We start from the raw sequence: 23,148 nt of genomic DNA on the forward strand, positions 1-23,148 counted from the left end.
TGTTGATATCATGAAAACTGGCCTCAAAATTTGCAATGCACTCTGATATTTCAGGACTTTTCTTCTTGTTGCATTCAGAGAGAGAGAGAGAGAGAGAGAGAGAGAACTCCAGGAGTAGCTAAAAAGAGCGGCATAGACGCCTTATGGATTACATGTTATGAAAATATTTTGTAAATTCATTATTACAGGTTACTGTACCATTATAACCCAAATGGAAAATTAAAACTAGTCATGAAAAGATGTTTCACCATGGGAACGGAACATTGCGGATGACAATATGGCCTCCTTTGGAAGTCTTTAGTATTTTTCGGTTATAAATCACTTTCCCCCCGAAAAGAGTTTATATGCAAGCATACTATTTGTATTAAAATAATGTTAGATTTTCTTCAGACTCACACGTACTTTCTTCGTTTGGTTTGATGGGCAATACAAGAATAACATCTATTTTAAAAGTAATTTTGGTTGTCATGAAAATGCCAGTTTAACGACGTCAAAAGAAAATCGTGGATTTTCTATTAATAGCTCGAAGTGATTTCTTTGATTGTCTTTGTACGAGTCAAACAGTCTTGTCATCATTGTCCTTGCTGCTGTTCTTGCTGTTGTTGCCTTTGATGTTATAGATATTGTAGAAATTATATGTCTCTTGTTCTTTGGTTTTCACAGGTAGGTTTGATATAACGTTCTTATTTCTTTATGTTCGGTCCGAAACTGATGTAAGACATCCACTGTTACACTAATTACAGATTATTGACTGCTGGGAGTCATCGTTTTCGTTTCCTGCGTCATCGTTTTATGTTGTTGTTCTACTAAAGTTGATTCTTCCTCCTTCTAACTTTGTATATAACACCAAAATTATTCGTTTGGAATTCATTGCATTATATCGGTACCCTCCTAAATTTGTGTGTGACAAAAGTCAGAGAAAGTTAAACACAGTGACTTGGTTAGAAGTAGAAGCTCTGACAGTAATGTTACTGCATCCTGTTTTGATTTGATTGCAGTGACATGTACTCTAATATACTCAAAACGGTTTCTTAACATTTTGATAGTTGATCGTAGAAATGCTGTTTTTGAAAAATCACAAAAGGGTCATGCCTAACGTCATATCGCATTCGTAACACAATACAATAATTATATATGAAAAAACAAAAAATATCAATCAATCATACTATATAATATGAAGCAAGATGAGATAGGAATACTGTCTGATATCTCTCGTACTACATATGGGTAGATAAAACATGGTGTTATAAATGTATCGTTTTCAATGATGTTAATATTATAGTTAAAAATATACTTGGTCCCTTTTAAACAACAACCCAGTAAATTAGGCTTTATTCAAGGGATTAAAGATGTCCTCACATGTATGGTCTCGGCTAAAATCTCTGGTACTAATATGTTTCTAATATCTGTAAAATGAAATGATATTTGTCTCCTATATGACTGTTGTCTCATAACATTCATGTTCTTTGATTATCAAGGATGTCTTTATGCGGAAATTTCTGTGTAATTAAATTATGGACCAAATATGTCATTGGATGGGTAGATAAAGAAAGAAATGCATAAACCAGAACACAAATATTGTAAAGAATAAGAACGTATTGATTAAATAATATTTATATATAGCTGAAGTTCACTCACTCAGCTGTCTTTATGACGCTGTTGGACGTTGAGTAAACTCAATATCTTAATCTCCTACGTCGTGTGAACATTAGACAATATCTAAACAATGCCCTTTTAAATTGTATGCCTCATCTTATTTTCCATGACTCATCAAATGTTTCATCAGGATACATCATTGCCTTGCATGTTGATCATTATTCATTTTGAACAACTTAAATCGAGTACTTATTATATTTCCGAAGTTAAATAAAACACGAATTTATCTACTTCACTCTCCTCGTGCTTAGGTGGGTTATGTTTTCCCTGGAATGTTCAGGAATTTAATACAAAGCCAATAATCTCAAATCGTCTACAAATAAAATGGACAGAAACGTACGGAATATGCAACCTTATACCAATTACATGTGTAATATTCCCTTTGATCAGCAACATTTTGTCAATTCATGTACATCAAAACAGGAACTTTAAACAGTTTTCTACCGAAGTGTTTGTTAGCATTAAAAACTTTCAACAGTTTTCTACCGATGTGTTTGTTAACAATGAAATTCAGTAATTTTGCGTGTATCGACAGACTCGCAAGTTTTGTAAAAGTTTGTTAATAAAAAACAGCCTTCTTATTGTTTCATACGAAGATATATCAGAACCATTATTTGAAGAGAAAACGTGTATTAATGAATATCCTTCGCCAAAGACCCCATTTGCTACATGAATTTATTTATTGCATTAGTTTCACACCAGTGAATAAGCCTTTGGTTTAATCTACGTGGAAATATTTTATTCAAAATATCAATGACATAAATAACTCAATAAGTGTATGGGTCATATGAAGATGATACTGGGGTCGTAAGTAGAAAATGCTTACACCACATTCTTTTGGAATGTTACCGCAATCACAAATTGCATTAGGTAATGTGACTAAATATGGTCATAAGTTTGAAGTAGTGTTTTTTGAATCATTTTAGTAACCATCTAGTCGAGACCACCTGAGTTCCTAATTAAGGTTTCGAATGTTTTTGATAGCTTCGGCTTCAGAAATACAGCTTTCAAAAATATCATCTTGAGTTTTAATTACATAATCAAAATTAGTTTTTAAGTTATTATGATAACATTAGCAATCTGAAGTATTTATACTAATGAATACATGACATCGTGCCGCAGCTGCAAACCTTGTTTGCACGCGTTTCTTTAAAACCCCGCAGAATTCATGACCTTGATTCAATTAAATTCTATTTTCTTTTAACATTAGTAATATTCTTTTTTATGTTCATCCCTATTTGCTATCTAGTTCTAGTTTAATCGTAGTTTTAGGAGATCCGTTTTTCTTATCATATATTATCATACATCTAATAGTGAGATATTACGATCTATTAGTGGGCGAAAAATGATATCATGTTTATCGCCACATTGGCGAGTTATTTAACATTTGGAACTGCTGTATCTCCAATTAGGATATTTGTTTATGATGTTTCCAGCTTGCTGTTTCTAGCCAAAAATTAAATATCATCCTTCTCCATCCAAGTTTCTCTGTTATCACGTGAACTGGGATAAATATCCACATATTCGCTTCCACGCGCAAGTTCAGGCTGTGGTTATCACGACAGGAGAAGCTGTTTATGATCATATACTCTTGGGTGTTTGATGTATCAATTTCTGCATCAAATATGCACTTTCTTCATCAATTATTATACATTAAAGCAGTCGTTTGTGAGTCAGACAATAAAACGGTTTGGTACAGTTTTATTGTGAACTAGATTAACTGTGTCCCCAATAGTGGCTTAAATATTCGCGTAAAGTTAGTGGACAGATGCAATTTCTCCAAAACAAGTGGTAGTAAAAATTCAAAAGGCATAATATTAAACTCTAGTATTTTAACGTCATGGACACCATATGTCTCATAATTTGACGAACATCCGCCTAGTAACGTTTATTCTCACCCTGAGACAACAAAAGTAAATGGTTGACTAAATATATTGTCTATTTGCTCTTAAAACGTGAGTAGTTACGTTTCATTTAAGTTTTTGCTATATACCAGTTTAAAAGAACAATATTGTTCTTACGATGCTCAATAACACAATGCCTGGGATTACTACTGGTGACAAGGACTTAACATCTATCAGTAGAACAATTCGTCTATGACTTTGTGACCTATAAGATAGTTTGTCAAGCTACGATCTGATTCAATACCCTCCATTATGAGAAGTAGGCCAGGCTGACAAAATTATAACAGTACACTTTAGTATGTCATATAACCCTTGAGAACTAAGCGATCTACCTGGATTCACCGAAGCCTTTATGTTACTTGGTGAGATAAACAATGATTTATTGAAATTTCTAAATGCCTTGCAAGTTTAAACGACACTATTATCACGCATCAGCGAACGCAATGTTTACTCTCTTAGCGGGTTAAATGTATTTTGGTTCACACGTGGGTCACAGTTTGTCGAAAACAAAAAATGGGCAATAACATATCCCACACACACAAACATTTGCGTCAGATATTTTAGTTTACTAGCAGTAAAATGTAAACATAAATATCCGTTTCTTTGAAGCAAATTTGGCAAGTTGTCCTCCATCTTCTGCATGTGTCAAAAGTTTAAGTCAGTTTGAGTGCGGAAAGAGAAACACATGCATACATTACACCTCATATTTAAGATATATTGTTGAAGGGTTTGGGAAGCTCACGATGATTCGGAACTTTACTCCATTATGCTCGAGGAATGGACTATGCGGTAGGTGATACCAGTACAAAATAAGAAAACAAGTTTGACCCGGGGTCCCGTTCAAGGATATTTGTACGTATTTGACAAATGTACATGTATATGCACGTGGGAATGCTTTTGGTTGTACATATTTTTCTTAAATATTGATTCAATGTTCGTTAAACGCTGGACTTATTCTTCTGTGTATATTAAATATGCTACCATATTTTTTATAATAAACTTAATAGATTATGTCCAATTTGATAAATTAAAATAAAGTTCGTCATCATCATGCTCGTGACGTGTATGTTGTTGACACATTTAGCATGTTCTGATGAGACATTTCATCCGTCATAGATAAACACTAGAATCAGATATTCCTAATAATGATAGGGCTGACTTGTTATTGTACTTTGAAGGGTGAGATAGAATCTCATTAGAGATGAAGACCAATTGGCATTTTAAAGCTAGGTTCTGTTCTCCTTTAATGACATATTCGTATCATTTGATCAAATTATACATTCAGCTGTTTTATTGTGCCCTGACGCATTTTGAAAGAAACTTCAATGTTGTATTTTCCCTATCGTTTAATCACAAACACGCTAATCAAGTCCCGTTTTCAAGCTAGGATCTTCAACTAATTACTTCGTATTCATTCAATATTCAATATGCATATATAAGCTTAATTTTAAACAACGATAATAGTAATCTTAATCTATGATTTTCTCTGATAAAAATCTATGCTCTTGATTAATTTGTTTCTCAGTTGGCCATTTTTTTCTGATTACAACCTTTGAGCGAATGATAACGATACAAATTTGCATTTCCATTACTTCTAATTTGGGAGAACTTTCATTATTTTCAAATATCTCCAGTTGAATTGTTCTTTATTTCCAAGAATTTTACTTCGTGCGATTAAATCAAAACTGCTTATTTTGCATTACCAAGATTAAAGAAAGTCTTGACTAAAATAAACGACAAAAAGTTTCAAATGAAAGTGTATTACATTTTGGAGCTTTTACAATGAAAACATCCAGCTTTACTGAGTGCTACATCAGTGAAATAACGGCAGATATAACTGGAGATGATTGGAATATCTTAGTGTTCTCAAATGTATTTGGGAACCGTTCTATATCATGAAAACTTGCTGCCTGTATTTTCCCCATGTCATAGAGACTTAAGTAGGCAAAAGTTGACATTTTAATAACATAAAAAAAATCTACAGAAACCGCCACTGGATACCATTGAATCTGTTTAATCCATTTTGCCGCTAAGAGTCAAGAGCTGTTTCATACAGAAAGCTTTTTAATCGTTAAGACGATTGTTTTAAGTTGAAAAGGTGTTACGTTGTAATAGTCTGGCAGCTAACGCCAATCTTAGAGAAAGAGAATGTCACGGAATCGGAAGGTCTACGGAACATCATCCCACAGAGTCATCAACATACATACCCACTGATGGAGACTGACTGATATGTTTTTCTCACTTGACCAGTATAACAAAGTTTGATGAATGCTGCCTAAATTGCTTTGAAGTTCTAAGATAAAATAAATTCTAGTGGTACAGTCGCCTGAAGATAAGGAAAGGAGCTATTTTTAGAATTGTAAAAAAAGGCAAACTGTAGGCAAGAACGTCTTTTGTAGCATATTCGTCTACAAAGACAAACAAAATAAAGCGTGAACCTGCAAAGTATACAATTAGTATTTGATATCATTTACATGTAACATTTATTGTCCGTACGTTTTATCTGACAGGTAATTGGCGTAGTGGTTATGTATATTCATCAAATATAACACGAATCGTGTTATAAGCAATATACGAAGTCTTAATTGATATCATAATACAATCTATAAACATAAACACTCTGATGTTAACAGAAAACAATAAATAAATAAAGACAACTTTATACTGCCCTCCCTCGAAACCCCATCGCCTTTACGCCGATACTGCTTTAGATAGTGCAAGTTTCTACAGCTGAGCGACTATTGTTGCAAATTAAGAACAAATATTGCATACTAATCTATTTTTTCTTATTTATGTTTGTATTTAATTCTTTCTATTATTATTTGATTTTATATTTGTAAGAAGCACGTGTCACTTTACAAGGTCGCTAATCATTGGTCAGTTTGAACAAATTCATGATGTCTCTGAAGAACATATTTGTTACAGTCGAGTGGAAACGGTTTTTGATATATTTTGAGAATTGTGCTATTGTTGAAGATCTCACGAACTTCAAATGCATCGCCCATTGTCGTTATCATCTGACTGGTCTAGTACCTTTTTAACTTGATTTTTAGTATTGTCATATCCACATGGAGCGAGTGAGAACGAGATCATACTCGCGCGACCTCCCGAAGATTACCGGTATCTCCATTTTATGTTCGACTCATAAGTAGACTTCTAGCTTGATTTGCTTTATGCTAAGAATAACAATGAGAGACTTTTACAACTGTTTAAGCACACACACACACACACACACACACACACACACACAGATATATATATATATATATATATATGTATGTATGCTCATTTGCTCAACCTAAATTAAATATACATTGTTGTTTTAAACTGTGGTTCTAATTATGTTTAAACAAAGTCTATTCAACCTTGATTATTGAATGATCTGCACTTAAATATCATCATAAAACTTCCAGACAAAAAATAGCATTCTCTATGGACCTTCACAATTGTGGCCAGCTACTAAACTGGATTAATAAAAGAGCACTTCAGGTATAATGGAAAAACTGTGTGTTTGTACGAATTTGTTAAACGACATGCGTAGCTTTCGTTGTGACATCATAGCGCTCTACATTCAATCCGAATTTTACCGGGCAACACCTTTAGGTTGTTTTCCTCCAAAAACAAATCACGTACTTTAGCACTGATTTTACGTTTTGAACTCGGGGTGTGAAAATAGTGACCTTCCAAATAATATGGATGTATGAGGATAAAGTGAACAATTTACATATTATTATTTTAGCCAGTGTTGTGATATATAAATGCATGTTGTAACCTGGAATGTTAATAATGAATTATGCTATATTTTAAATATTTTGTTATTTAAATTCATTTGTTCTGGACTGCAATAACTGCATCCAAAGTTAACACGGTCTCTTACTTTATCCTTCGTTCTTTCTTTCTCGCATATATGTTTTATATTTTTTGAGAAAATATATTTCTTCTTCTTGTATGAGCATTAAAAACTTTGAACTTCTCGGCTTAATAGTTCAAGAAATAGTTTTTCAAGATTATCTAACGCATCGTATAATACATCAGTACCATCTGCTCAATTTTAAATTACTGATTGATATGTCTGTGGATTAATCTGCGGTCAGAGAAAAATCTTATTTAACGTACTTTGCTAATTATCCATATCAATAATATTGAGGTGTGTGTCACTTTATCTTTTGAATGGTTGAATAATACTTTAGAAATAACATTAAATAGCACAAGGAGTGTTTAGCTCATGTTGCTAGTGTTTGCATTTCACAAGTGAACCGTCGTTAGATAGTATATTTACTAATGATATTGTTGTAACATTGTCTTTTTTCTTAAAATTAATTTTGCAGAGATTTTTCTACCACCGAGGTGCTTCCGTCCACCTCTAAAGCCATCAAGATCGACATATTTAAATATAATGATGGAAAAAGATTATGACTCGTATATTCGTAACAGTTATTATAGTATTGGTGATCTACTTCATGCATATTTACTGAAAGATCAAAGCCATTTCCAATTTTATAGTTTCCTCTATTTTTACCGAGCATCTATTAAGCCATGACTGTATATATCAAAATAGTCTTTTGGCTGGTTCTGGTGCTATTTTTCATCAGTATTCAAAATTGAATTTACAATATTTGCTTTTAATCCAATTATATCTATGCAAAAGTTTTTTTTTTTTCTAAGCAAGTGATAGATTTTTATGAGCGTGCAAAATACTCGTGGAATAACTTTCAATTATACTTGTATTATACCGGATCCAGCTAGCAGAATTTTTTATTGAAGGAATATATTCTTCAAATATAGCTCAGTACCATGAAAAATCTAAAATTATGTACTTGTTACCACTGTAAAATCTGACTGACACTTATTTTAAGAGGATCTCAGTCTTTTGATCAAACATAATTGTTGTCTGCTTCGATAACACATTTAATGGCGTGTCCATTTTCCTTGGAGGGGGCAAGATGAGGAGATGTTTATGCATATGCGGCATCTGTGTTTGTATATTGTCTTTTATTTAGATGAAAATAGTTTAATATTTCAACATTTTTAAAACTGGATGCAACTAGCGTGTGAATAATTACAAACTAATTTGCATTTATGTTAGTTTAGCATTTGTAGTACATAACTTAAACTGTGATGAAGTCACACTGTAAAAAGTACCTTAGCTGGCTTCCAATTGCTTCTGATCTTTCTTTCTGTACCACAAGTTATTTTCAGGAATACACGATGTAGGTAAATTTACAAATCATGTGACGAGTTTATATATAATTTACTCTAAATGTTATAAACCAAAACTTATAATTTATTTTCCATGCAAGTAATAACGAATTTTTTCATTATTTTAATAAATATTCTGTTTTCGCCGGTTCTATGACGTCATGTGATTATGCAATTACTAAATAATCAAAATATACACGAATCTTGGAATCTTGGAGTCGTAATATATATAAACTTTACATGAGACTTGCAAAAGTGTTGTAAGGTACAAAGACAAAAATAGACAATATTGGCACGATAAGACCTGACAAGAGAAGGTCCACATATTATGAAAGTTCTCCAGTAGTCATTCATATATTTCATGATATTTTACATACAAATATAGTTTATTTAACTTATTAGTTTATACCAAACAATTTCTTTATTTATGAATTTGCTGGGGCGAAATTACGCACCACACTGAATTCTGATACCTCAGATGGAACTGGCTCACCACTATAGGTGTAGTCTCAAAGTCATCACCGTGATCTTAAAGCTAAATCTTAAGATGTCTATGCCAATGAATTGTTAAGTATAGTGCTCTTAACTATCTAGATTCCAAGTGGAACCCAGACATACCGGGGCGTGTATTGAAAATAGGGAATAATTTCAAGAGCGTGGTAAAAAACAACGACTTTAAGATACTGCCATGTATAACGAAAATACCAGTGTCAGAATTTTACAATGTTGTAGGAACATTTCACGTACATATGATCATCCATTATGTTTTTCCCGTCGCTGTCGTTTCGGCCTTTGATTTAAGTGAACAGCACGTTCAGCATTCTTGAATATTTACTTTACAAAGCAGCATGGACATTCAATATAATTGACTGCGCTCTAAGATTTGCCAAAAGAACTGCATCTATCACAACACAGTCTGTTTAAATTCAGATCTCCGCTGTCCTACGTGAAGATGTGATGACGCCTTCTTAAGGGTCGTGATCTGGTGACCTTTCAATTAGCCAATGGAAATGCAGATTTTAAAAATCTGAAAGTGAATCAAATTGGTCGGTACACTTTCATGCTCTTCATACACATTGCTCACTTTCCAAACGGGAAGATATACGACTTTGCCCGAATGTTGATAAAATTAGCGATTATGCTAATAACCTATGTCACCAGAACATGACCCCTAAGCGGTCGCTGTTAGATCCTCATGTATAACATTGGACATCTGATTTTAATCAGGTTGATCACAACAAGATTGATAAAATTTTCGTCTTACATCTAAACGTTATATGTAATGATAGGCAAGAATTAATTTAATATTGTTTATCTTTCTTTTATAATCAGAATATTCGGCTATATTCGAATCATTTATGTTCACCTGAAGCGAGAACGTTTTATGCGAGGTAGTAATGTGGAAAGGCCAGGTTAGGATTGTCAAGCTTCCACCCTTGTTTTCTCGAAACAGTAAGACCAATGCAGACTGACTCGTGTAATAAAAGGCTCACAGCTCAATATCTCTCAAAAAATTTAAATGCAGGTCGATCATATCATTCAACGCTTTTAAGGATTGCGGCAGAAAAAGGCAATTTGTTTAGTTCTCGTATAATTTATAAGCTATATTATGCTATCTCCTCATCATGGACGATTTATTTTCATATTTAGACAAGAATATTGTACTCAAAGTAGGTGAATTTAATAGTTGCACTTAAGTTGAAAACGAATTTGTGGACATTTTCAAATTTTAATGTGCAAATTGTCGCCTAGCATTTCGATTTCCATACTTTGAAAAACAAATCGATACCATTAACTTTTTACTATGAAACAACTGGGACAGTCACATATTAAGAAAGTTGATAGAAACGGCATATGCTTTAATATTGATATTTCAAAAGATTTTGAAATTGATGAAACATTTAAATGCTTTGTAGCTGATTCTCAAGATATTCACTATGACTTTTTTGTAGGTGCCAAAGCGAGCTTACTTATTTGCGATCGTGAGAAAGTGGTATTTTTCTCATGTACTCCGTGAAGCAGAACATATCCGAAGCTCTGACGCATATCAGCTGCAAGCAGAAATATACCAGTCAGCACACGTCTTCATTATTTATTACTTAAAGGTAAAAATATAGAACAACCCGGATCAGACTGATATACTTATATTTTATGTAGGGGAAACCAGGACAGGTGAAAGTTGATCATAATGAAGTAAGCAACTTTCGGCGATTTTATTAATCAAGAGCAAGTCAGTTCTAAAGTGTGTTGAGTTGATATTTAAGATCAGTTTACAAAACGTTATCAAGCAGCACTATTGTGAGCGTAATATAACAAAACACGAATAAAAATGTTGTTAAAAGAAGCATAAATCAATGACATCAGGCCTTAGAACACCATAATAGCGAAATAAATATTTATATGGCCAAAAAAGCTATTTCGTTACTTTATTTTCTTTTGGAGGAGAACAATAAATTAATGTGAAGAATGCAAAAGGTTTTCTATATATCAGCGGATTCGTTTGATATTGACACATACTATTTATAAGCTTAAGAAGCTGGTATGTACAGTCATTTGAAAGGCATCGTTGGGAAAATCTCTTTCTCACATCATTCCCACATAATATCTAACCTGATTGTCGCCAGGGATTAAACCTGTCAACGTAATCGTTTTGTAAACCAAACGGAAGCTCTCGATATAAAAAGCAGAAGAGTCCATTTTAGTAAGAAGTGTTTTGTCTGCGGCCAGCGTTTGTGATGTCTTTTTTTAATATTACTAAAACAAATAGAACAAATAAATAGGACGAACTATTGTATACATGTGCTTAAAGAAATTTAATTTAACAAATTAACGGAAATTGTTGAGATTATCAAAGATGGTGAACTACATCGCATCTATTGCTTGACAACATAGGCTTGCCCATGCAAATATGGTGGTCGTGTTATCTTAGAAACTCTTGTTTGATTGGAAACGCCAATACGTTGACCCTGTTTTGGACCCCCTTTTGAAAATCAGGTTAAAAATTAAAAATTGATACCTAAATTACTAAGTTTTGTTTTGCATTTCTTATATCATTGATGCCTTAAGTTTTTACAATCAGTAAGAGGGTATAAAGAAAACGCAAGATGTGCGAATACTATAGACTATTTTAAAATTCGAAAATGACATTACAGACTTCCACACTACATTATTTAATGTTTTGTATACTCAAAAGCAGGAGTGTTTTTATTTCGTCGATATATTCCATAATTTAAAGACAGAAAAAAAATCATACTTCTTTACAATTATGGCCTATATATGACATTTATCATATGTTATTTATTAAAATTGATGGAAAAAAGCTTGGTGAATATATCTGAAATTGTTGGATTGGATTTGCTCGCCATTATCGTTTTCTGTTCATCAAGGAAAATAATAAAGGACTAAATTGTATTAAAGTCAATGAATGATCTAATAACGGATGCAATGAATTAAAGCATGAACCAGACAGGATTGAGAAGAGCGCAGGGATAAGACTGTCAGTGAGCAAATTTATATGGTTAAAAATCACGAACACGTCCAACGTCGACTCCAATTACTAATTGGAAATTGGAAAATTGAACTCATATAGCTACGTAATTCTATGCTATTAGCAGTTTCTTACAATTATAGAAGGTAAATCACATTTGCGCATGTTTTGTCTCTCTAGGAACTGAAGCCATTGATTTGTTATATCTGTATAGTACCGAAGTTAGTCTTTAAATATATTGGATTCATAAAAAACTTGCATATTTTACCAAATCCACAATATGAGCGGAATTTAATATTTCAGAAAGTATGATCCTTTAATATAGCCTTGTATGTCATCAAAAAGCAACACTTGTCAACTGAAATCTGGTTGTTCTAATATATAACATGTTTATGAAACAAATTTGACAATGTTTTCTTCTTATGCCCACGTGGATCGTTCAGATTAACTAGACCATGAAAATCAATCACATGAACCGAAACTTACGGTAAAACGAATACATAGTGATATACATATAGGTATTTGAATGAATTGGATTAAGATAATATATGTATGGTGTTTATTAATGACATCTGACCACACACATACACACAGAGAGAGAGAGAGAGAGAGAGAGAGAGAAGGGGGAGGGAGAGAGAGGGAGGGAGAAAAGGAGGCTTGCACGCACGTAGTTTGTAAGGGTACATGTGCATATCAAGGTTTTGAAAACGCATTTCTTCTATAATGGAAGAAATATTAGACTCTTATCAGGAGAACTGATATCTGTGCAACATTCCAATTATTTTGAATTTGTTCTCTCCTGGGTCGGGGATGCTGCTTTTGTAACATATTTTTTTAACAAAATTCTATCCATTTCCTATTATTGGTTTCAACTACCAGGTTAAATTATCCATTTATCAATTATGGCTAAGATGTGATATGTATTCAAACGATAAAATACTCTTCGTTAATTATATCCATAAACTCTGAGTGCAAGTAATTCGCCAGTTTAAGAGATTTCGGCTTTTAATCTCCATTTTATTTTGTCACATGTGGTTTAAAAATTTTTCGATGGGTTTGCTGCATTTATGGCGCGAATACTGTATTTATCTAATTAATTTATTACATAAAGGGAAACATTTCTATCTTTTTCCGAAGTTTCCCACAACGTTTGCCGTTTCGAGAAGTTTTTTTCTTTGAATACTATTGTATGCTTTAGTTACGCTGTAGGTACTTTTTGTAATACTTTCGTTCAGATTATTTAGTGCTGATAGTAACGCAATAACATATACTGTGTACCTGATGCGCTCGTACGGTAATCTCATTTCAATTGTGGTACGACCACTCCTATCGCTGTTTTATTAGGAGTACAGCTTTCGACCCGTCCATGTAAAACACTATACTTGTAGTCAATATATGTACCCATGCCCTAAATCATATACAATCGTAAGTTGCACGTTCCAGTTGTTTAATATTATAGTGTATGGTGTATGACAGTTTCATGCCTTATGTCTTGGAAATATGTTTTTTTCTCGGTTCATTTCTGGAATATCTGGTTCCTTTGTCTGGTTCACTTCTGAAATATCTGGTTCCTTTTAATTGAGGTATTTTCTCGTTCATGTTTTGCTGAACCTTTACGGCTTGTAATGTAAGATAGTTTACTTCATGTATTTTGTGTGTATGTGTGTGTGTGTGTGTGTGTGTGAGTTGGAGTTTTAAGGTAGCTTTATCAATATGGCAGTCATATTTCTATAATGTCTGCAGTGTGGCAGTTTATAGTGATATCCAGCACTGCGGCATCATGCCGCAAGAATGCAGCATAATGTCCCACACAGTTACATTATCATGAAACCAGGCCGACCAGTTCTAACAATAACCCTTTAATGTTGAGTGCCAAGCGAGACAGCTGCTAGAACCATTTGGTATGACTCAGCTTGGGTTCGAACCCGCGACCTTCCGCATCTCAGGCGGACGGTCTAACCACTTAGGACACCGGAGCGGTCATTCCATGTATTATAACTCGTGCGAAATAATTGAGTATCATTTCCTTACGCCTTTGATGAAGTATGGATCCCCCTGTTATTACAAGGATTTCTTCCTTGGAAGAACTTTTAAGTAATCCAGTGCATCTGAGAATCGCATTAAACTGAGTTGCGTTCATTTGACGGAATAACTCTGCGTACACTGATCTGTACACTTGACACCCGTAGTCAAATTTAGCTCTGATTAATTCTCTGTTTAGAGTTAAGAATGTATTTTATGCGCCCCCCCCCCCCCTCGGTCAGGTTGATGCGAGCTCTTTGATACAGGTTTCTGATATTAGCCCATCAACAAGTATTATAGCTATGACGTTAGTCAGTTTCTTTCACATTGTATTAGCATATCAATCGATGAATAGGTTTTTATGTGGTAGGTGGGTATCTGCCACCTGTGTGGAAGACAACCAGTTATTTTATACTTGTGGTGACTGCTTAAGGCCCCATTTAGCGAAACTTTTCCTTATTTTAGTAAACCCTTACTGCATGTTTCGCAGTTTCCCCTCGTTTGTAGGGCTTCCAACTTTCCACATGCCAATATTATCCTGGAATTGGATAAAGATCGAGAGTCATTTGGAGTAATAGTGTTTTCTAGGTCCTGCAGTTCTTATATTAAAGGGTGTTGGGCTAATGAGGCATCCTTGTGTAATCGCATCTTCCCTTATGTGTTGAATATTCTTTTCCGATGCTGACTTAGATTTTCTATCATCATGGAAGTTTGCAATCCAGTTGAACTCATTGCCGGAAATACCGTAGCCTTTAGGTTTGCAAATTAGTACCTTTGTCCAAATTCTGCTTTACATACGTCAATGAATAAGGCTGTTAAATACCTTGATTGTTTATTTTCTGCTAGGGAAAGATAGTTTAATTGCGGAGTCCAGTCTGATCGGTTAGTTTATTGTACTACAGTATCTACGGAATCCGCTTTGTGAACTTGACTGTGTTTCCTAACTTAGCAGAAAATACTTTCAGTCCATTTCTTATCATGGGTTCTTCAATGTTTTGTATTTTACTGGTTTTTTTCAGCCTTTGTAGTATTATTCCTATATCGCACATTATGTTTGTTTACTAGGTCTAATATAACTAAATTAACTCATTTGCGAAGGAATTTTAAGCATATATTTGATATCCCACTAATTGTCTCCTTTGATTTGGGTTTGGTTTGCTTTTCAGGGCTTTTGTCGACTCTACTGGCAAGTTCTTGCCCCCATTTTTATTAATACTGATGTTATGAATTTCTACAAAGCCTTTCTGTGTTGTTTCTTTTTTTTCCACTTAGGATTGTGTCTCTAGTCGTACTGGAAAAAAATGTGAAAATTAATCTGCTTTGATGCTGTAGTTATTTCCAGGCACAATAAATGCAGGACTTGCTTTCTCTTCTTAATTTTTTAATATGTTGCCATACTTGTTCTGGATTTGGTGTTAGATCTAATCTGTAGGAGGAAGCCATGTTTTTTGTGTTGATTTTTATTCATTTTCTCATGTCATTTTGTTCTTTTTATAAGTTAAGAAGTTTGATTGTTTTTCTGTTCTGCTGTATCTATTTAGACCCTTTATATTTCCTTAATGATATTTCTACATTTGTCGCTACATCATGGGATAGTTGGCTTATTTATTGTGTCCTTTGTCTTTAATACTGAGGCTTATGTTATTGTTATACGACTCAGCTGTGAGGAGTAGAATACGATCAATATGAACTCTGTGTGATATATTTACCTTAAGAACGCAAATGCCAATCAAAGGCATGACCCTTGTCCATTCAATCTGTTTGGTTTGAGACGTGTCGCAGAGACGACTTAGAGTCAACGAACTAAACATTATATTGCTAGCGGTCCCAGAAAATCGAAAAGCTAAACAAGTTAGGAGATAATATATTTAGGCAAAAATACGAATGAAACTAATAATTAAAGAACTGGACACTATTCAGCTTAAGATGTTTAGTTTGCTATGTTGCAGAGATGACTTAGTGTCAGCGAACAAGAGAAAACATTCTTAAGAAACACAATATGGATAGGGGAGATGGAAACTGTACCACTGTACCACTGAAACCGTTTGGATTATTCAGATGAATAAATAAAAGTTTACGTTACAGTTAAGGACCCCCCAAAACTAATTGTAACATAGGGAAAGGAAACGTGGAGAACAGAAAATGGTGCTGTAAAGAAGCAGTTGGAACAACACATAGAAGAAAATGTCCTGATTAAGGTTGCAGCAAATGAAAATAAAATGATCACTCTTATCCACAATTATAGACCAGTCTTAATGAGAGCCTCATGAATATTAATGTATCGCGAAAACGAGGCAAAGCTAGGTAGATAGAGTTGTCCACGTAATGATTGATGGAATAGCATCAGGTTAGAAGCAACGCCTGTTGGGTGTCCATCTGTAGTCCTCTTTCTTAAAGTATCTAGAACAGACAACTGTATTTGTGAAAATCTAACAAAAGAGAAAATAAACCATGAGTTAATTGCAATAATTAGTTGTAATAAAAACAACAATTATTTCAGCACAGGCCATTGAAATTATATCACTGTCAATAAAAATGCCAGAATATGCAAGAAAAAAGGATATATATATATATATATATATATATATATATATATATATATATATATATATATATATGTGTGTGTGTGTGTGTGTGTGTGTGTGTGTGTGTGTGCTTAACTTTTTGGGGATTCTTTGACATTAACTTACTACACTGACAGAATTCCAATTAATGGCCTGTGATTTAAGTGTGCATTTTCCCTTACGTTTACACATATCAGTATGTTTTATCAACATATTCATTAATTCGTATCCAGTCAAGCACGTTCTCTCTCTCTCTCTCTCGTAATTTCATACAACTTGTCCTCTCATCATTTTCATTGTACTGTTGCTTCTTCCACTCTATCGTGGTGGTTTTCATTCTACTGTTTCTATTTATTTTCTTCAACGAGATAATAAAGTTCACTTTTTCTGTAATTACTACTCGTACATCAATTCATAATATCTGTTTTAAATGCACTGCATGGAGATACGCCCAGTTTTCGATGACCCCGTATTGTGGACTAGGACTAGGGGTGACATTTTTATAAAACTACCATTATAAAATATACATACATACATACACTCATTTGCTTCATCGGCAGAACCTAATTTACGTTTGGATTTCTCTTTATTACATCATTCAGTTGCAAGAAAATACGAACACACCAAACATCATCCAGTTTCTTACCTTAAAATTTGGCCCCTCATCACCAGGAACGTCATTAGGAGGGGGCAGCGGACATTTGTCCCAGCCCAAATTTGCATGTGCTATAATATTGCTGTAGCATATATACGAAAATTAACAATGCCGTAAAGTTTTGCCCCCCCCCCCCATCAAGTTTTGCCCCCCTAACTAAGTTTCTCTCCCCCCCAAAAAAAAGTTGAAATGACGTCCCTGCAGTCATCACGACGTATTGCAACAATCTATTTTCTATGAAGCTCCATCTTCTTCACTGATGGAATATGGTGGAAGCTTAAATCTATGTGAATTCTAGCATTACCATTGCACAACGGAAGAGAACAATATTCGTCGCGATTTTTTCCTTTGCCACTATCAATTGTATCATCCATGGTTGCGAGGTAAAATAAAGCAGGTGCCTAGCTTAGCCTCGTTTTGGATTAGACGACCCAGGGTCACATGAATACATGAATACATTCTGAGAATGGTCTGTAAAAAGACAATAACAATAGTCCCAACACATAAGCATAGCTGTCATACATCAAGCACACACTTTAGATACACTTAGCATAGAAATTTGCATATACATGTATAGCATGAATACTGCAGAGCACAAACATCAGACATATTGCATGGTATACACATATAATAATAATAATAATAATAATAATAATAATATCAATAATAATAATAATAATAATAATGTGAATTTAGTACAGAGCCTAATCTGTAGAAGCTCTAAGCGCTTAACAATATTAGATAACTCATCCGAAACATATACATAGCCAATCATTTAAATTGTATGTTGATGCAAGTGATGTTGCGGTTGGAACGGTATTGATTCAAGAAGATAAAAATGGTGTTGATCATCCAATGTGCTATTTTTCTAAAAAATTAAATAAGCACCATATAAAGCATTCCACAATCTAGAAGGAATGTTTGAATTTGATATTTGCATTGCAACACTTTGAAGTTTATATTAGTTCAGCTCGTTCTCCGAGTATTGTGTTTAGTGATCACAACCGCCTTAATCTCATGGAAAAGATGAAAGAAAAAAAATCAGAGATTATTAAGGTCGATTTTATTTATTGCATGAATATAACATTGACATGAGGCACATCAAGGGAAAATACAGTTTAATAGCAGATGCACTTTCACGTGTATAGAAATGTATTATTTCATGTATACTTTGTATCATTCATAAGATTTATTCTTTTTTTATAAACCACATGTGTAACTGATATAAGGTAAAAAGAAAGCTTTATTATATAAAGCTTTACTTTTTATGGGGGTAAGTGTTATATATATTTAATTTAATAAAATTATCCGTTAGTTTTAGCAATGTTTTATTTCATAACATGTTATAGTAATGTAACATGTTTACTGGACATGACCTTGTCCGAAACTGAGTTCTTTTCTGCTGGACCTGAATGACATTTTTAAGTTTGTTTTGTTTCATTATGTAAACAGTTAAAAAAGTTTCATTATATGCTATGCGTATGAGATTATTAACCAAATTATTATTCAAGTAAACAACTTTTTATGTCTCAGAAAATAAACCATTAAGCTGACCCAAGGCCATACCTGGACCATGTGTCAATTGGTAACAAACTTCTATTTCTTCCAGAAGAATGAACCTTGGCCCTCATCCTGGAATCTGTTTTGCGTCTTATTCGTATATTTGATATTTCGATAAAGGATTGTCAGTTCGCCTTCAAACATTTGACTCTTGACTCGTTAGGTTTCATTATGTTGTGACCAGTTTGGGCTGAATTTTATTGTATTCAAATTATTGAATTCAAGTGATTTTTTTCCCCTGGAAATACAAAAGCGTACCGATAAAATTCTTGGACAAAGACACTCACTGGAATTTTTCTGAATTCAAAACTGGAATAACATTTATGTGATTCAACAAGAGACCGTTGACGGATCTGGACTTTCTATGTTATTACAGACGTCATCACCATCCATCTTGAATTTCTTCGGGATTTGAACTGAGATTTACTTAGAGCTTTTCATTCAAAGGACTTGTGTCTTTAATTCTTGGATTATTTTTGGATTTAATTCGCAATAACGTCAGTTCTTTTTTCTCATTTTTCACTTTGTATTTTAGGGAAAAATATTATTTGCTAAATTTTACAAAGCTCGTCGTCTTCACTCTTTTTTGTTACTTATTTTAAAAACACAGACTGGTAACAGAGTAAAATTCAATTTACGCGTTTCTTATTATCACGGAATCCTAAGATTCGGAGGGGATTTATAATGATTTCTATATGTTTACAAATCAAGTATAGTTTCAACATCATGATGAAAGCCAAATGTGCAAATAAAGTAACTGTTGTCTGAAAAAAGAATTAAACCACAGAATGAAATATATTAATGCCTACCACAGACAACTGGTGTTATAGCAAAGAAAATTAGTGTCGAAATTATGTTACTTCTTCTTCAAATTGTCTTTTAAACGCCGATAAGAGAGGGTGAAAACATAACACAGAAAGTTAATAAAAATCCGTTCTGAACAATTTGATGGTAAAAATTGGCGTTCCAACTTAGTTGTTGCAATATTTTGTTAGAGATGCTCCGTACAAAAAGTGCAATGTAATATGTTTAAGTGCTTTATAGATGAGAGATACGATAATGCCGGTGCACTTAAATATGTTTTCATGACTAAAACAGTAAATCATTATGTGCTTCTTTTGTAAATCACGAGTTGGTGATTAAGTTCGAATGTTGCATGGCTACAAATTGGTTCATCTTACATCTCCATTTGATTTTTGCTGGTGAGAGGTGCATCTAAATGTCAAAAGTGAGGGAACTATTGTTATATCAATTGTTGCATCGGGCTGGTGAGAGGGGCATCAAAATGTCAAAAACGAAGGAATTATTGTTATATCAGTTGTTGCATTATGTTACCGTCGTATTAATGCGTAATATTTCCATCCAAGTTGTTGTATTAATAATAATATCATTAAGACAAGAGATATAGGTGTATGTGGTAGTTTATGTTTAAAGGTCTTTAAGCGGTCACATATGTTTGAAACACAGCCACCATAGTTCACACATCTGATAATGATCAACATTCTGGCCCATAAGACTTTGGGTCTGTATTTGTCATCACGGTAAAAACAAGAGTTTACAATGTTAATAATGTTAATGAACACTGGCTTTGTCTCTGTCCTCTAGTGTTGATAAACCATCGCCCATGTGTAAAACTACCAATCTTTTCTGTGTAAAGGGAGGACGTCTTGAGCCCTAGTTTGGGTGAACATTAAAAATTGTTTGGGAATCTACTTTATTTTAGATGTTATTGTTTGCAGCGTTTATGCCCAGAAACACATTAATAACAAAAAGTAAAATCGGGTTTCTATTCTTAATAGGGGAACTGCGGTTGCTCAGACGTTAGAGTGCCGGACACATGACCGAATGGGTGTGGGTTCGAAACCTACCATCTGACAAGCCTGGGTCAGGTACCGTATTCTGTCCTTGGGCAAGGCACCTTACTTTAATTGCATCGGCACTAAAATGTCTACCTGTGTTGCTGTGCAGTAAAGCAACAAACCAACTAAAATCAGCAATTAATGAAAACAGCAAATTAGCTTCTTAAAACAAATGGTTAGGCTGTTATAAAAAAATGTGTTATTATACAATATACCGCTTTGTAACTAACTATACTTAAATTCAGATGTGCAATATCCATTAAAATTAGATAATATGAAGACTTGCATGGAACAACGTTTGATAACACATAACACATTTATTTGCTGTATGATTCTCTTAGAATTTCTCCACAGTAAAGGACTCTGATTTCAACAAAGATACAAAACTGTAGCTTCGAAACAATTTCTAATTCACTAACAAGCTATAATAATAGGCTTGAATCCAGTGAAACTTGTGTAAAAGCAAATTTGTTAGAAATACAAACAAAACATGCCTTTTTGCATGATTCAAAGATAATTAGGTTCACCTACCTCCTGACCAATTTATTTTGCATACACAGTTTTCAAGTGTTTGTGAGTTCGTTTGCTGCTCAATTTTCAGTATTAATAGCTCATTTTGTATAAAAGTGTTAGTGTACTTTTTATGTGTTATAAATTCAATTGATATCAACAGAGGAACGGAAACGAACCGGTTGATCTGCAATATGCAGGATATACCAACAGTACAAATTTAGATTTTACTTTTAAAAGATTCAATAAGCAATCTAAGCAGATGGCCACACATCAGTGATACTTTAATCTAAATCACTGTATTCGAGTAAGGTAAGGAAAATGTTTTCAAGAAACATGCAAGTTATGCCTAAATATGATTTTTTTTTGGTTACCGTTCGTATCTCTTCATTAATTTGTAAAAAACCTCAGAATAATAGCTTATGAAGCATATACAAATGTGACATGAGATATAAAACTTAATAATTAAATTATTAATGAACAGTTTCGGCCCGAAGAAAATTGGAACAATTCATAGTTTCACATCTCTCTGAAATTGAAAATAGCACATCTGCTGTCAAGTTTAAGTTTTATGTTCCGATCTTGGCTCACATAGTTTTCACTGTCTTTGCTTTTATCTTTTTTCTACCTTCTTTAGACAGTAGAGTAATAACTTTGGCTACAGCAGCTGAATTGTTTTCTCGAAATGTTGTTTTTTGTAGTATTATTGAAAGGTAAAACCATTTAACATGTTTTGGATCTTGCAAACGTTACACTATCCTGTTGACCTTCAATATATATTTTAATAGCAGTTAATAATAAAATCGATAACGGCAGATGTTCCAAAAATATTAAAGTGTTCGTGACTTGAAATATTGCAGTATCTTTTCTTTGTGTGATCATGTAGATAGTGCAGGTTAATGAGTTCATGTTCAGCCTACAGCGTCCGGTTAATTAAATGAGTCTCATATCAACAAAGCATCAATACGTGCTACTTTCTTTATTCCTCTATAAAACGAGCAAAACTGCAAAAAAAAAAAAAACAAAAAAAAAAAAAAAAAAAAACATAGGCGGGAATATTGCGCCAGCAGATCATTTATATTGTTTGTTCTACTGATTACTCCTAGCAATCAGCTTAGACCCATATCTGCCGGAGCTTTATGCAACGACACATCTGGTTCTAGTTTTGTATTGAATAGACTCCCCATAAGTACGGCATGTAATGATAAGAATCATTAAGTGATGGGCTATTAAGGTGAACACTAACTGTAAAAATAGATAACAATCAGAGATATATTAGAATATAATAATCTGCAAAAATATATTGACCTTATATTAATGAAACCAGGATCGTAATAAACGGGTTCATTTTTGTATGACATTTTGATCTTTTCTACATAGAAACAAAGAAATTATTTATTTGTTATACATAATACAGTGAGGATGAATATAATGTGTATTTTATTAACACTTGTAAATATTCATCAGCAAGCAAACCTTTAATTATATCATACATTTTTCTTTCTAGTAGCATATTTTTCAATTTGTGCGGGTACTTTGGTAGAAAGGGACCCACGAGTGAGATAGAATTTATATGGTTGTGTCCCAGTGTATAATACAAAAATATATATTTGTTCCGTATGTGACTTATTATGCGCTCAAACCGTGAAAGAATAATTTTCAGCGGCAGGCAGCGAATATTGTTTCAGGTGTCAAATACATTTTTTCTTCAAGGTTTAAGACCAAAAACATA

The 23,148-nt window shown here is 33.5% G+C and overlaps 1 protein-coding gene across 1 annotated transcript in view; it reads right to left on the reverse strand.

Annotated features, from left to right (window-relative positions):
• The window catches only part of LOC149781941 (cell surface hyaluronidase-like), a 31,962-nt gene extending 16,251 nt beyond the window's left edge, over positions 1 to 15,711 (reverse strand). The window contains exon 1 of the mRNA XM_089935037.1: positions 15,667 to 15,711. Within this exon, the coding sequence (XP_089791163.1) occupies positions 15,667 to 15,711 (45 nt within the window). The remainder of the gene's footprint in view (positions 1 to 15,666) is intronic.
• Positions 15,712 to 23,148: the final 7,437 nt, after the last annotated feature.

This window comes from Sinohyriopsis cumingii, chromosome 15, assembly GCF_028554795.1.
Source record: "Sinohyriopsis cumingii isolate HCF-2022 chromosome 15, ASM2855479v2, whole genome shotgun sequence".
In the NCBI taxonomy this organism is placed as follows: Eukaryota; Metazoa; Mollusca; class Bivalvia; order Unionida; family Unionidae; genus Sinohyriopsis; species Sinohyriopsis cumingii.